This window comes from Rhinoraja longicauda, chromosome 9 (assembly GCF_053455715.1).
Source record: "Rhinoraja longicauda isolate Sanriku21f chromosome 9, sRhiLon1.1, whole genome shotgun sequence".
Lineage (NCBI taxonomy): Eukaryota > Metazoa > Chordata > Chondrichthyes > Rajiformes > Arhynchobatidae > Rhinoraja > Rhinoraja longicauda.
Window position 1 is genome coordinate 48,834,371 of NC_135961.1, and position 14,810 is coordinate 48,849,180.

General features: G+C 50.5%; 1 protein-coding gene across 1 annotated transcript in view; it reads right to left on the bottom strand.

The window, feature by feature from the left end:
- Positions 1–1,480: 1,480 nt before the first annotated feature.
- The window catches only part of LOC144596718 (NHS-like protein 1), a 240,738-nt gene continuing 227,408 nt past the window's right edge, over positions 1,481–14,810 (bottom strand). The window contains exons 6-8 of the mRNA XM_078405440.1: positions 9,197–12,190; positions 7,750–7,867; positions 1,481–4,059 (exon numbers count right to left, since the gene is read on the bottom strand). Of these exons, the coding sequence (XP_078261566.1) occupies positions 3,231–4,059; positions 7,750–7,867; positions 9,197–12,190 (3,941 nt within the window). The 3' untranslated portion in view covers positions 1,481–3,230. The remainder of the gene's footprint in view (positions 4,060–7,749; positions 7,868–9,196; positions 12,191–14,810) is intronic.

The following is a 14,810-nucleotide window of genomic DNA, read 5'->3' on the forward strand; positions in this document are numbered from 1 at the left end:
TGCTTTATTTGAGAACACAGCATCCTTCTGATTACAAAATTAACAGGGCACATCAAAAGGCCGCAGTGTTTTGAGCATTTCCCACGGGAATGAAGTAAACCCTTCTACCAACCTCTCCTTCCTTTCCCAATAACAGCAAACACAGGACACAATAGAGGCAAGATGGAAAAGCAGACTTCAATCTCCTTCTGTACTAAAATAAATAATCTACAAACTCTCAACTTTTAAAAAACCCAAATAGCTAAAATGTACAAATTGCCCAAAAAAAGTTTACAAAGGAACCCCCCCTCCCCCCAAAAAGAGACCATTTTACAATCTTTGTACATGTTAAAACAGGGTGCACAGCAGGAAACAACTCTTTCTATTTGATGTCTGATTAAGTTCCTGCCTTTTGTGTTGATTTCAAATCTGAGTTTTCCTTTAGTTTAATATCTAAGGTTTTCAATGTGCAGTTTCACGCAAAAACTCTTTGAAGTTTACTTGAAAAATACTGCAGGTGTTTTCTTTCTCTGTAGGAAATGCTTGTTATCTTTGGTAACTCGGTGTCAGCAAGTATTACAAGATTCAGAATGTTCTAATCATATTTATATATTAGCACAACTGTTCCAATCAGCAATTAACCAGCCTCCTTCTGATTTATTCCTCTTTGCTGATCAGTCCTCTCCATCCTACCCAGGAGAGTATACATTTAATTTTGCCACTGAGTTTTCGTGAGGCAGTTTAACCAAGGGATTCATCACTGCTCAATTCCGCACTAACCTCCTCCCTCTCACACTCCCAACATTGGTATTTTTAAGAACATGCTAAAGCCAATGTTCAGGCTGACCTCAGCAAAGTTCCAATGTTATGCCAGCCAATTTAGATGAACAAAAAGATGATACTGCATTACTTTTCCCTTCTGTGTCTGTTTGATATTCACTGTAGGTAGTTAAGGATTCAGGACTAGGCCAGAATTTGATGCCAAAGCAACCAGAGTATTTGATGGCACAGTCAAATTGCCTCGCAATCTGTGCTGAGAACTATGCCACGCAGTGCCTAAATTGGCCTAAATTCCTGGACGAATTGAGAGTAAGATGAAATTGTGTTAGGCTGCTGCAGTATCCATGACCTGCCACTAGCTGTCAGCAGCGAGCCACAGCATCCTGTTCAGACGCAGCCTGCAGTGTTAGGAAAGGAAAGGAAAAGGATGGGGAGAGCAAAGAGACAGGCTCCCACTGCTGTGTGGAGAAGGCACTTAACATCATGCGTGCGCGTTATGGATTCTGACAAAGGCACAGATAAGGACACTGAGGAACACTTTGAATAGGGTAATGGAGGGACAAACAAACAGCAGATGGACAGTACCTTGTATTTAAGTAGGAATGCTAGGGAACAGGAAAATGCCTCACGATTGAACCAAAGATTGAAAGGTTATCTTAACCTCCCCCCCCCCCCCACCCCCTCGCCCTCTGCAGATGCTACATGGCCTGCTGAGTGTTTCCAGTATTCTCCCATATTTTATTTAGATTTCCAGCGCCTACAGTACGGTGCTTTTCAATTGGCTGGGAGAATCAAATCGAGAGGGAATATTGGAGAAGGAAGTGGGGGTTGGAGCTGCAGAGACCACACAAGAGTAAGCCAGGGAGGAACAGTGCCTGCACAGCCCTCCAGTCACCACGGACCCATCGAGATCTTGTGGAACAACATGAATTATGCACCAATTCTGGTTGCAGTACATGGGCAACTGTTGTGTACGTGGCAGGTTTCCAGCATTGAAACCAAAGCTCGTACTGTGTAAAGATCTGCCCACTGGGCGTGCCGGCTGGTGAAGGAATACCGTGCATCCCTGGTTTGGGCAGGACTGACCACGGGTGCCCAGGTCAGAGGGCTCATCCTATGCAATTGGGGCCGGTATATTAATAAACTATTGGTCCTACTTTTCACTGAGTGCTGGGAAAAGTAAGCCAACTGTGTTTTGGGTGGATGGAGAAACTCTGGGATCCCGGTAGGGACCTATTGTACATCCTTCACCTCCTTCCTCTGCGGAGGTCTTCTCCTGAAGGCACAGTGTCAGTCGACAGGTCAGCACAGCAGGGCACTCTTCCCTCTTCGACAGACATGGGCCAGGCCCTCTTGACTATGAGCTGGCCCTTTCAGCCAAGGTCCAAATGAGAAGATGTAACTCCAGCTGACCACACACTAGGTTTTCACCCCACCCTCCAGCACCTTAGGAATCTCTAAGCCAACCACATCCATCTGAAATAATGCCACAGATGAGGTCTAACAGCCAAGTAACACAGCCATTAAATGTGCAAAAGATGGCTCCGCACAGATGTTTTGCATCTAACTGCTACAAGTATCTGAAATTAATAAATCTTCAACAAAATCACCACAACACTAAGCCTTAATTTCCAAGACATACTCTTTCCTCTCTTCTGCTACAAAAGGTCACAGACTGGATTGGTCATGTTGTTCTAATCTGCCTCTGCACTGCCCAGTTTGAGATGACTCCCACAATCCAACTATTTGCAAACAGTGCAATTCTTTCCTCCGCAACTCCATTCAGGAAATCCCCCAAGTGGGATTAGCCACCTGCCACGCAAAATAACTCTGAACACATCAAAAAAACAGTCCTCTGAGCTGAGTACTCGAGCCTATCATCTTACTGCCCTCTCTCTCTCTACTATTTCACTATTCATCTTCAAATATCCGACTCCCTTTCCTTTTGCTATTTTGTAATTTCTCCCGTCCAGATCTTTCCCTGTTTAACTGTACACCAGGTGAAAGACACAAGTATCACGTTGGCTTTCTCCTGCATCCTCTGCGACTCATTCCTTCCATTTCTCTTCATTTTAGAAAAAATGTGCCTCTTTACCCATGAATTCCTGATGTCAGGAAGGGTGCCACACAAATGCCTTGACTTGAACTGCCTTACTCTTTCCACAGCAAAGCTATTGCCATTCCTGCTTTTATCCCATATTTCCAGTCTCTTTTCAATTTTCTCTACAAACTTGGAGACAATTTCCTTCAGCACCAATCCAGCATACGGACGGACACCTTGCTACACTACTGGTAGTATACAAATGCCAGTCCTTCCTGTTGCAGCCAAGGCAGAGAAAGACTAAAATATCTATTCAGTGGGCTTCTCCTTGGCTGGCTTGTGCCAATGCTTGGTCTCTGAGGAATTTAAAAATAAACAAAAACAGAAAAGCTAGTACGTGGTGTCAGTCTCCTTGTTTTTTTTGTGTCCTTCATGAGTCCCAGTCCTGCTTCGCATCTCCCGCTGTCAAAATGGCGGCACCCTGTGATGGTGACGTAAGGGGATCCCAGTTCTGATTGCTGACTCCTGGTGTTAAACTGGTGGCGCCCTGTGCCACTGCCCCTGATGGTGATGTAATATGCTTCCAGTCCTGGCTGGCAACACTTGGCATCATAATGGCAGCACACAGTGCCACTGACCTGGACGGTGACGTAAGAGTGTCCCGGTACTCCTGCGTGTTGGCGTCACCGGTCGGCACGGCCCCCTGGGCGCTGATGTCTCCGTCGCTGTGCCGCCGGACATCATCGGTGGCCTCCCAGGCCTCGGCCTCGCGGATGACGGTCATGGGGCTGCTGTGGAGGCGGTGTTGGTGCAGCCTGGCGCTGTAGCGGCTGCTGGCGGCCGACGGCGGGGTACGGGAGCGCCCGTAGCGGACGCACAGCCCCGTCACCCCCGCGCCTCTGGGCATCGGGCCTTCGTGCGAGGCCCACTCCTCGCGCGGGTTGCGGCCCCGCTGGCCAGCCGGGCGGCCGACCGCCCGCTCGTCTTCCGCCGGACGCTGCCTGGGGTCCGAGCTCTTGAGCATCTCGGCGGCTGACATGCGGCAGCTCTGCTCCGGCCGGCTGCCCTTCTTCAGCAGCAGTGCCTTGAAGCTGTCGCTGCTGGTGCTGGACTTGCGCAGGCTCCGCTGGATGGAGCCTGCCTGCCGCAGGGAGCACGGGCTGGCCAGCGAGCCGGTCGGGGTTACCGGAGACGACGGTGACTGCGTCCGGCTGAACTCATCCTCCGAATCCTTCCGGCCCAGTATTCTCCTTTTGGACCTAAAGGTGTGAAGGACATCATCATTCACCTAATATTTCACCTGGGCAGCTTACAATCCAGCAATATGAATATTGATTTCTCTAACTTCAAGTAACCCTTGCCTTCCCTCGCTCTCCTTCGCTCCCTCACCCTAGTTCTCTGACTGTGCTCTTGATTAATTTTACTTCCTATGCCTCGTTGTCACCTTCCCCTCATTCAATAATGAACCACTGTACATTTCCTTGATCATCGTCTGCTTTGATCTGTTCTTTTCACACCTTTCATGTTCTTTGTACTCTTCCATTTCTCATTTCCCTATTCCCTGACTCTCACTCTCACTCTGAAGAAGGGTTTCAACCTGAAACGTCACCCATTCCTGCTCTCCAGAGATGCCTCCTGTCCTGCTGAGTTACTCCAGCATTTTGTGTCCATCATCAGTCACTCGCCAGAGCAACACTGGTGGAAGGAGAGCTGGGGAAAGTCTGCGGGAGAGAAGGGAAGGTGAATAAAAGTGGCGGAGAGGAGGTGGAGAAAGGACAGGGGAGTAGAGCATGGAGAGTCTGGATAGGAGGAGCAGAGGCGGAGAGAAGGGGAGGGGATTGGAGGCGGATAGAAGCGGTGGGGGATATACAGTGTCTATAATGTTTGGGACAAAGACCCATCATTTATTTATTTGACTGTACTCCACAATTTGAGATTTGTAATAGAAAAGATTCACGTGGTTAAAGTGCACATTGTAAGGAGAAAGAGATCACTGGTGAGCTTACTAATCACAAAGGGACTGGCAGGCCAGGGAAGACCTCCACAGCTGATGACAGAAGAATTCTCACCATAATAAAGAAAAATCCCCAAACACCTGTCCCACAGATCAGAAACACTCTTCAGGAGTCGGGTGTGGATTTGTCAATGACCACTGTCCGCAGAAGACTTCATGAACAGAAATACAGAGGCTACACTGTAAGATGCAAACCACTGGTTAGCTACAAAAATAGGATGGCCAGGTTACAGTTTGCCAAGAAGTATTTAAAAGAGCAACCACAGTTCTGGAAAAAGGTCTTGTGAACAGATGAGATGAAGATTAACTTATATCAGAGTGATGGCAAGAGCAAAGTATGGAGGAGAGAAGGAACTGCCCAAGATCCAAAGCATACCACCTCATCTGTGAAACACGGTGGTGGGGGTGTTATGGCCTGGGCACGTATGGCTGCTGAAGGTACTGGCTCACTTATCTTCATTGATGATACAACTGCTGATGGTAGTAGCATAATGAATTCTGAAATGTATAGACACATCCTATCTGCTCAAGTTCAAACAAATGCATCAAAACTCATTGGCCGGCGGTTCATTCTACAGCAAGACAATGATACCAAACAAACTGCTAAAGCAACAAAGGAGTTTTTCAAAGCTAAAAAACGGTCAATTCTTGAGTGGCCAAACCAATCACCCGATCTGAATTCAATTGAGCATGCCTTTTACATGCTGAAGAGAAAACTGAAGGGGACTAGACTCCAAAACAAAGATAAGCTAAAGATGGCTGCAATACAGGCCTGGCAGAGCATCACCAGAGAAGACACCCAGTAACTGGTGATGTCCATGAAACGCAGACTTCAAGCAGTCATTGCATGCAAAGGAAATGCAACAAAATACTAAACATGACTACTTTCATTTACATGACATTGCTGTGTCTCAAACATTATGGTGCCCTGAAATGGGGGGACTATGTATAAACACTGCTGTAATTTCTACATGGTGAAACCAAAATGTATAAAAATGGCCTTTATTAAAATCTGGCAATGTGGACTTTAACAACATGTGATTTTTTTCTATTACAAATCTCAAATTGTGGAGTACAGAGGCAAATAAATAAATGATGGGTCTTTGTCCCAAACATTGTGGACATCTTGTCCCAACAGGGATAATAAGAATAATGGAATTGAGGGAATAAGACTGAAAATTGAGTGGAGTGAGGGAAAGAAGGGAGCATACAAAAAGCATTAAAAAAAATCTCAATCTCAAACTACCTCCCTCGATACTTCCTGATATCGAACTCTATTTTCCATTAGTGTAACGAAGAACTGCAGATGCTGGTGTAATTCAAAGGTAGACACAAAATGCTGGAGTAACTCAGCGGGACAGGCAGCATCTCTGGAGAGAAGGAATGGATGACGTTTCGGGTCGAGACCCTTCTTCAAATTTTCCATTTGCCACCTTTTCACTTTTCCTTTTAACTACTTTCCCATTTAAATCACAACACAGAAAAACAAAAACGGACCTGAATTTATCCCACATCCCAGGTTGTCTTGACCAGAGGAGTCGACAGCATCCCCCATCACTCCCTCTACTTCTACCCCTTACTTTCTAACCCCTTCTTACCTTTTTGATCCCTGTCCCTGTCCCTGTCCCTCATTCCCTCCATCCCTGTTTTTAATCTAATGTCTGGAGTGTGGATGCTGAGCGAGGGACTTTTGGGACCAACTGCCAACAGTGTAGAATTGTATTTAAATAATTAAATACATTTACAATAAATGAAGATAAGCAGGGAAGGTGATGGATTGAAGCCACTGGAGGCAGGAGTTAATGGAAAACGTGGTGGATACTCATGCAATAAATGAATGAAACTCAGCTCAAAATTGATGAGCCCAGAGTCCATGATTCCATGACATTCCAACCTATTTATGAGGGGCAAAGTTACTGGGAATCTGCATTCCAAAAAGTTGTTAAAAGGACAATACAGTGCTTCCCCTCCATGACACCCTGGTCAACCTGGTTCCACCGACTGGTTCCACCAAGACGCAGTACAGAATGCCACAGGAGATCATTTTACCTGTGTCTACCAAACTGTACAAAATCCTCCCTCTTCTATCGTGGGGTAGACTGACTCCCCTTCCCCCCCCCCCCCCAAATCTTCACACATCCCCAATCCTTTCCACTCGTCACTTTAATTTAATGTTTCATGTATCTTGTGTTTTATGACTGTTGGCAGATCTATTTCCCTCCTGGGATGAATAAAGTTCTATTGTATCGTACAGCTGTTAGTTGGTTCAGACAAACGGAATGTGAGGCTGTGATAATGAGTGGGGCATGTGTAGAGAGATTCACAGGACCTGTACTGGTCCCCTGGAAAGCAATCCTCCGATTTTTATGGACAACAGAGTCCGCAAGTTGCATAAAGTTTAGCCAGCACTGTGTATTCGAGAACAAAAGGGAATATAGTACCGATAAGCGGTAGTGTGATCACAGTATTTTCATATCATATCATATCATATATATACAGCCGGAAACAGGCCTTTTCGGCCCTCCAAGTCCGTGCCGCCCAGCGATCCCCGTACATTAACACTATCCTACACCCACTAGGGACAATTTTTACCTTTACCCAGCCAATTAACCTACATACCTGTACGTCTTTGGAGTGTGGGAGGAAACCGAAGATCTCGGAGAAAACCCACGCAGGTCACGGGGAGAACGTACAAACTCTTTACAGTGCAGCACCCGTAGTCAGGATCGAACCTGAGTCTCCGGCGCTGCATTCGCTGTAAAGCAGCAACTCTACCGCTGCGCTACTTAGCACTAAACCCACTCCATTTTCTTCATCCACGAGGCTTCTACCATCTTCCCCACTGCTCAGAGTTTCCTTTCGATCCCGTTTCGACACATGTTTGGCCAGCTCGCTCCTCAACCTCTGCTCAATGGGGGATCACTTGTACCATTACCTGTGAATAGCGGCGAACAGGTCCTCTGTGGTCCTGGATCGGCTTGGAGTACTTGGTTGTTCACCACAGTCCCCGCTGCTGCTGTTCAAGCTGGCAGAACACTCTTCAAACACGTCATCTGTAAAAAGATCAGCAGTTAAACTCCAGCTACCGGATGGTGCAGACTCCAAAGCTTGTCAGTTGCAACACCCTGTTACACCCCTTACTCCATCAAAGCACCCTGTGCTGATGTGAGTTTTAAAGAATGAGGTTTAGGTTAATTTAGTTTAGTTTAGAGATACAGTGCAGTAATATGCCCTTCAGCCCCCCCAAGTCCACGCCGATCAGCAATCACCCCATACACTGGCACTATCCTAAACACACATTAAGGACAATTTACAATTTTACTGAAGCCAATTAACCCACAAACCTGAAGGTCTTTGGAATGTGGGAAGAAATCGGAGCACCCAGGCAAAACCCACGTGGTCACAGGGAGAATGTACAGACAACACCCATAGTTAGGATCGAACCCTCTGGCGCTGTAAGGCAGCAACTCTACCGCTGTGCCACTGTGCCACCCATATAGCATATAGCATTATCCAAGATCCTTCAGAGGATGACTGCTGAAAGGTGCCCCTTCTTAGAGTTGCGGGACAAAATCACAAAATATAGGGTTTCGCTGTTTAGAACTGAGACAGGCAACTTTCTGAAAAGTGCCCTTGAACTGCAGGATCAGCCAGGGTCTCAGTGAAGTGGAAGAACTGTGAAGGGTCCTGTGGTCTGGTCCCAGTCTATTTAACATTATGTGTAGCAAGGAACTGCAGATGCTGGTTTAAACCGAAGATAGACACAAAATGCTGGAGTAACTCAGCAGGTCAGGCAGCATCTGTGTAGAAAAGGAATAGGAGATGTTCTGGGTGAGTGATTGTCAGTCTGAAGAAGGGTCTTGACTCAAAACGTCACCCATTCCTTTTCCCCAGAGAGGCTGCCTGACCCAATGAGTTACTCCAGCTTTTTGCGTCTATTTTTTAAATATTATGTTGTACCCTCACATCCTGTTATTGAACCTGATTTTGTTACACTGCTTGTGCTAAACACAAGAGTATCACACCCTTTAAACACTATCTTATACGCTGTCTTCCCTTTGTTAACAAGCTTACCCCAAATACTGCACACCCATCCTGTACCTGTCTGCAACCCCAACCATCTTTCATCACTTGAAGTAAGAGGAAGGCAGCTTCAATGAGTGGACCTGAAGCAGTGGGCAAGATACGAGGGAACAGGAAGAGAGGCGATTGAAAGGTAAGAGTGAGAAAGGAGAGGCAAGGGAAAGGAAAGAGGGGAGGGTTATAGATGAAGAGGGAATAGAATAGAAATAAGGACGTGCAAAGTGTAAGAAATGAAAAGAGAGAAAAGGTACAAAGTGCACGTCGAGAAAAGGGAGACTGTGGCCATTTCTGAATCTCACCTGTTCCGTTTTCTTGGCAGGGTGTAGTGCTGCTCCTGTCCAGATGATCCCATGTCGGTGAGGAGTCTTTTGCCTGTTCATCTTTCGTTCTGGAGTTGTTCTGGCTTTTTTCCACAGCTCTGTCCCCGTCATTCTGCTCAGCCGCCCAGGCCGGTGGTTGTGGCATGCCCTCTGGTCGCTCGGCAGGGCGGGGGTTGCCGGAGTTGCACTCCTCGGTATTCAGCGGCGACGGCAGGCCCCCGCCAGTCCCGTCACGCTCGGCTGCTGAAGACGTGGTGTCTGCCGCTGACATGGAGACGTCTGGCGGCCGCTTCTCACGAGCGGTGATCTCCCAGGGGGAGGGTGGAATCAGAAGGCTCAGCTTGGGTTTCCTGGCAATGGGAGGCGGCATGCTGCCGGGCAGTTTGGACTTCTTGGGCGTCAGTGCCCCCTCTGGATCGGGCTCCAGGTTGACCCCAGTGTTGGCACCGTTACCCTGGTCAGTGGCTCCAGAGCTGTAAGGCAGCGGCACCGGTGTGGATAGGGGCTCGCTCGTGACTGTGGCTGCGGATATGCTGGAGACTGCTACGGTTTCAGGCTCACTGACACTGCCGGCCCTGCTCTCTGAGTCCGCCAGGTCAGCAGCCAGAGCAGGCGGTGTTTTCACAGCTGGCGTGCTGGCATTGCAGGCACGTTTGCCGGGGCTCTGCAGGGACAGGGGCCGCTGCAGCACTGGCGGTTTGTGCCGCGCGATCCCCGCCCTGTTGGGCTGCGTCTGCCCGCCTGACCTCACGCTCCGCAGCTGCACCGTCCGCAGGGCGTTGGCCGTGATGAGCGGCGGGCCCACTGCTGCTGCCCTGAGGGCATCCCCCTGATGCCCACGGGCATTGGGCTCTTCCCGGCAGGAGAGGGCGAACGGGCGCAGAAGCTTCTTCCCACCACAGAGCGCCGCCAGGTCCAGGGGGGGCGGGGGAGGCAGGGGCGCTGACGGAAGGGGCGAGCTTGGCAAAGGAGGTGGTGAGGGGGGCATAGGGGGGCCAGGAAGGAGCAAGGGGGGCAGAGGGAGTCTAAAAAGAGGGGGAGCTGGAGGAGGTGCCTTGCTCGGAGGGAGACGGGCAGAGGGTGACTTTGGCAGAAGGTGAGTGGGAGCGGGCGAAGTGGGCAGAGGCACGGCGGGAAGGGGCAGTCCTTGCACAGGGGGTGCAGGAGGGGGTGACGTGGGCAGACGGAGATTGAACGAGGGTGGCTTTGGCAGAAGGCGAGTGTGAGGGTGAGAAGTGGGCAGAGGCACGGCGGGAGGGAGCAGTCCTTGCACAGGGGGTGCAGGAGGGGGTGACGTGGGCAGAGAGTCCAGCAGAGGGACAGCGGGAGGCAGGTACAGGTGCCCCAGGGCAGCAGGAAGGGGCAAGACGTAGAGAGCGGGGGGAGGAGCGTTCTGGTCCGAGGCGGTCGGATGAGAGACAGTGGCAGATGGTGGGGAGAGGGCCGCGGAAGCTGCCGCCCGCTGGGGCCGTGACTCGGAAGCGCTGGAGGAGAGCGAGGCAGAGGAGGAGGATGCGGAGAGGGAGGATCGCAGTGAGGACCTGCGCTCGGGGACTTTGGGCTTGACCTTGGGCCTGGGCGAAGGTCGGCAGGGTGGCGGTAGGCCGAGGCCGGGGCCGGCGCCGGTTGGCGTGTTGCACTGGCTGGAGTAGCCGCTGGACGGCGAGGTGATGCCCAGAGTCTTGTCCGGGGACAGGCTCTTGGGCTTGGGCTGTCCGGCACCGTCCCAAGGGCCCTGCCGCCATCCCTCGGCCTCCTGGTTGTAGTAGGCCCAGGGATCGCCAGAGTCAGAGCGCAGGCTGCTGGTCTCGCTCTGCGATGGCGTGGTGGCAGCGCCGGTGGAGTAGGCGTTGCTGCCGCCCGTCGACCGCCCACTGCTGTTGCTGCTGCTCTGGCTGCGGGGCCGCATGAGCCATGGCTCGGGCCCCTCGACAGAGACGGAGGGCCTGGCGGGGGCCTGGGGCCCGTCCTGGCGGCCCAGCCCCCCCTCCAGTGAGCGCTGCAGGCTGGCGATGAGCGAGGGGCTGAGCAGGGGGGCGCTGCCCTTGGGCCTGCGGCGCAGGGAGTCGGAGCGGGCTGGCGGCGGTGGCGGCTTCTTGGTCTTCCTCAGCGAGATGCTGTGGCTGAGGGAACGCTCTCCCAGGCCCCGCCAGCCCTCACCCTCTGCCGGCCCCGCGGGCGAGGATGGCTCCTTCAGGTAGAGGCTGTTCCACCTGGCCTCTGCCGCATCGGAGAGCAAGCGGTGTGCCGGAGTCTGGTTGCCAGCAACCCACCGTGGGCCCACCGCCAGGCAGATGGCAGAGTCCGGGGGGGACGGGGGCGGCGCGCTGTCCAGGGTCGGTGATTGCTGGACCGAGCCACCGCCGCCACTGCTGCCGCTCCAGTTGCCGCTGGAGGAGCCGTGCTCGTCCCGAGGTTTGGCCAGGATCTCGACCGAAGTGCCGGGGGCCCAGCACTTGCCTGCAGGCACCGCCTCGGCCGAGGAACCTGTCCCGGCGTGGGGCGAGGCCCCCAGCGCCCCCTCCTCTGCCGGCTGGGGCCCACCCAGCTCCTGGGACTTGGGCCGGGGCAGCAGGCTGGTCTGGGCCTGGGCCCGGGCCTCCGAGCTGCTGCTTCGCCCAGGCAGTGTGCCGCAGGAGTCCTTCCACCGGCCGGCCATGCAGGTTTCCCCGTCCAGTAGCGAGACCCTGGCACACGGCCGCGGCAGGCTGTGGAAGCGCAGCTCGTCGTGGGCTCGGGGGGTGCCCGACATGTTGCCCGAGGAGCTGGAGAGCTGGGCCGCGATCCCTTGCCCTTTCTGTGCCCGGATCCTGCGGACCGATGGCGGCACTACCTTGATCTCTTCCGTCTGGCAGGACGAGTCCCTGGTCGTTGAACGAGCCCTGTTGGACCTGCTGCTCTCCAGGCGACTCATGGTGGAAAAGTGACCCGGCAGGATGCTGGATGTCCCTCTGGCTGGGGGCTGCACTGCACCTGCCATCAGTAAACACAATTACAAGTTTGTCACCACTGCTGGCAAAATACTCCGTCACATTACAGCAAACAGAACTCCATAGAGCAAAGATCTGAAGCAACTTCCATCAGTTCAGCACCCAAATCTGCATTTATATTAACATAAAACCGCACTGAAACAGGCACTTTAACCCGTCATGTCTGTACTGACCATCATTCCAATTTAAGTCTGAAAAACACCTCCTATTCCTTTTCTCAAGAGTTACTCCAGCATTTTGTGTCTATCTTCTTTAAAGTGAATCTATCAGCTTGCGCATGATCTATATTTCTCCATTCCTTGCTGTTCATGTATCTGGCTAAATGCCTCCCGTATCTTCCGCCACTTCTCTTCTGGGTAATTAACGTGCACATCGTTGAACTTCCCCCCTCACCCTCGTGTATTTGACAACAGCGGCACTGCATTTATAAACCAACCTTTTTCAAGGTGTAGTCAAATACTGCGCCAACCTTCAAAAGGTATGACATGTGACCAATCGCATGTTTCATCAAGGAGCTACTTTGAGGGGCATCTTAATTAAGGAGATCGAGGGAAAGTGTCGGAGAGGTTTACACAGGAAACTCCGATGCATCGGGCCTCAGCAGCTGAAAGCATGGTCACCTGAGACAGAGCTGTGTGGGGGCGGCTCATAGAGCTGCTGCCTCACAGCTGTGCTAATCCGCACTCAATCTGACCTTGTGTGCTCTCTGAGTGCCCTGTGCTTTTCTGACTGTCACTGGGTGTGTCTTTCTCCAGATGTTTTTTTTCCTCCCACTTCCCAAAAGGTTAAGTGGCTGCTGTAAATTGCCCTGATGTGGAGTTGAGAGGTAGAATCTGGGAGGTTAGGCAAATCAAATATTGTATTAGTGTGGGATTAGTATAAACGTATGCCTGATGGTCGATGTGGATGTTACAAGCCAAAGGGACCTGTTTTAGTGTTGTGACTGTCCGCCTCATCCACCAAAACTGTAGAATTCATATAGCCATCCATTTATAAGGTGCTGAACAAAATCTTTCAAAACATTCTGCATCGTTAACTCACTTGAACCCATCAGCTTCTGACTCCAGAACAAAAGTCTCACTCCAGACATGTAATATTGGAGGTTGAATTCTGGAATGGGACTTGAATTCTGTTGGCCTTGATCGTTCAGGGAACTGAGTACAGAAAGTAGAATGTCATGTTACAATTGTACAAGGTTTTGGTGAGGTTGCGCTTGAGGGAGTCAGTTTTGGTCACCCAGCTGAAAGAAAGAGTGCAGGGATTTCTGAGGATGTTGCTCAGATGAGGGCTTGATCAATGGGGAGAGGTTGGGCAGGTCAGAGCTTTATTCCTTGGAGCAAAGGAGGATGAGGAATGATCTCAAAGATGTATAAAATTATGAGGAAATAGATAGGGTGAATACTTAGTCTTTTTCCCCAGGGGAATCAAGAACTAGAGAACTAGGTTTAAGGTGAGAGGGGAAACTAAATAAGGTGAGAGTTGAGAGAACTAGGTTTAAGGTGAGAGGGGAAAGGTTTAACAGGAACCTGATGATGGTATATTTACAGAGGGTCGTAGGCATATGGAACAAGCTGCCAAGGGATAGACACAAACAGCTGGCGTAACTCTCTGGAGAAAAAGGACAGGTGATAGACAATAGACAATAGGTGCAGGAGTAGGCCATTCGGCCCTTTGAGCCAGCACCGCCATTCATTGTGATCATGGCTGATCATTCTCAATCAGTACCCCGTTCCTGCTTTCTCCCCATACCCCCTGACTCCGCTATCCTTAAGAGCTCTATCTAGCTCTCTCTTGAATGTATTCAGAGAATTGGCCTCCACTGCCCTCTGAGGCAGAGAATTCCACAGATTCACAACTCTCTGACTGAAAAAGTTTTTCCTCATCTCTGTTCTAAATGGCCTACCCCTTATTCTTAAACTGTGGCCCCTGGTTCTGGACTCTCCCAACATTGGGAACATGTTTCCTGCCTCTAATGTGTCCAACCCCTTAATAATCTTATACGTTTCGATAAGATCCCCTCTCATCCAGGGACTGACCCTTCTTCAGTCACTCCAGCACTTTGTGTCTATCGTCAGTATAAACCAGCATCTGCAGTTCTTTTCTACACAAGGTGCATGGAGAAGTATTCGAGGCATGTACAATAACAGCATTTAAAAGACATTTGACCAGGTAGAGGGATGGAAAAGGTTTGGAAGGATATGGGTCAATGCGGGCGAATAGGACCAGCATAGGTGGGGCATCTTGGTTGGCATGAATGAGTTGGGCTGTGCTGAATGACACTACATTACAACAATGACTAAACCACAGAAAGTTTGCACTGGCTATAAAATCCTTTAGATCTTCCAAAAGGCTGCTGTATAAAGTTAAATGTTTTTTTGATGTGGAAAAGAATGAGAGTTCTAACCTTAAAAATTAGAGCCAGGACATTCAGAAGGGAGACCAGGCAGTAATTATGTCACACATAAAGAGTGGCGGAGACTGACTGTGGCTCACTGCTCAGCATATTGCTTGCCAATGCTAAACTGATCTGTTTTCAGGCAATTGGGGAAGCCTCCTGGTTTCTGATGTGGCTCAGTTTAAGCTGAAAGGTAGAACTTATTCCC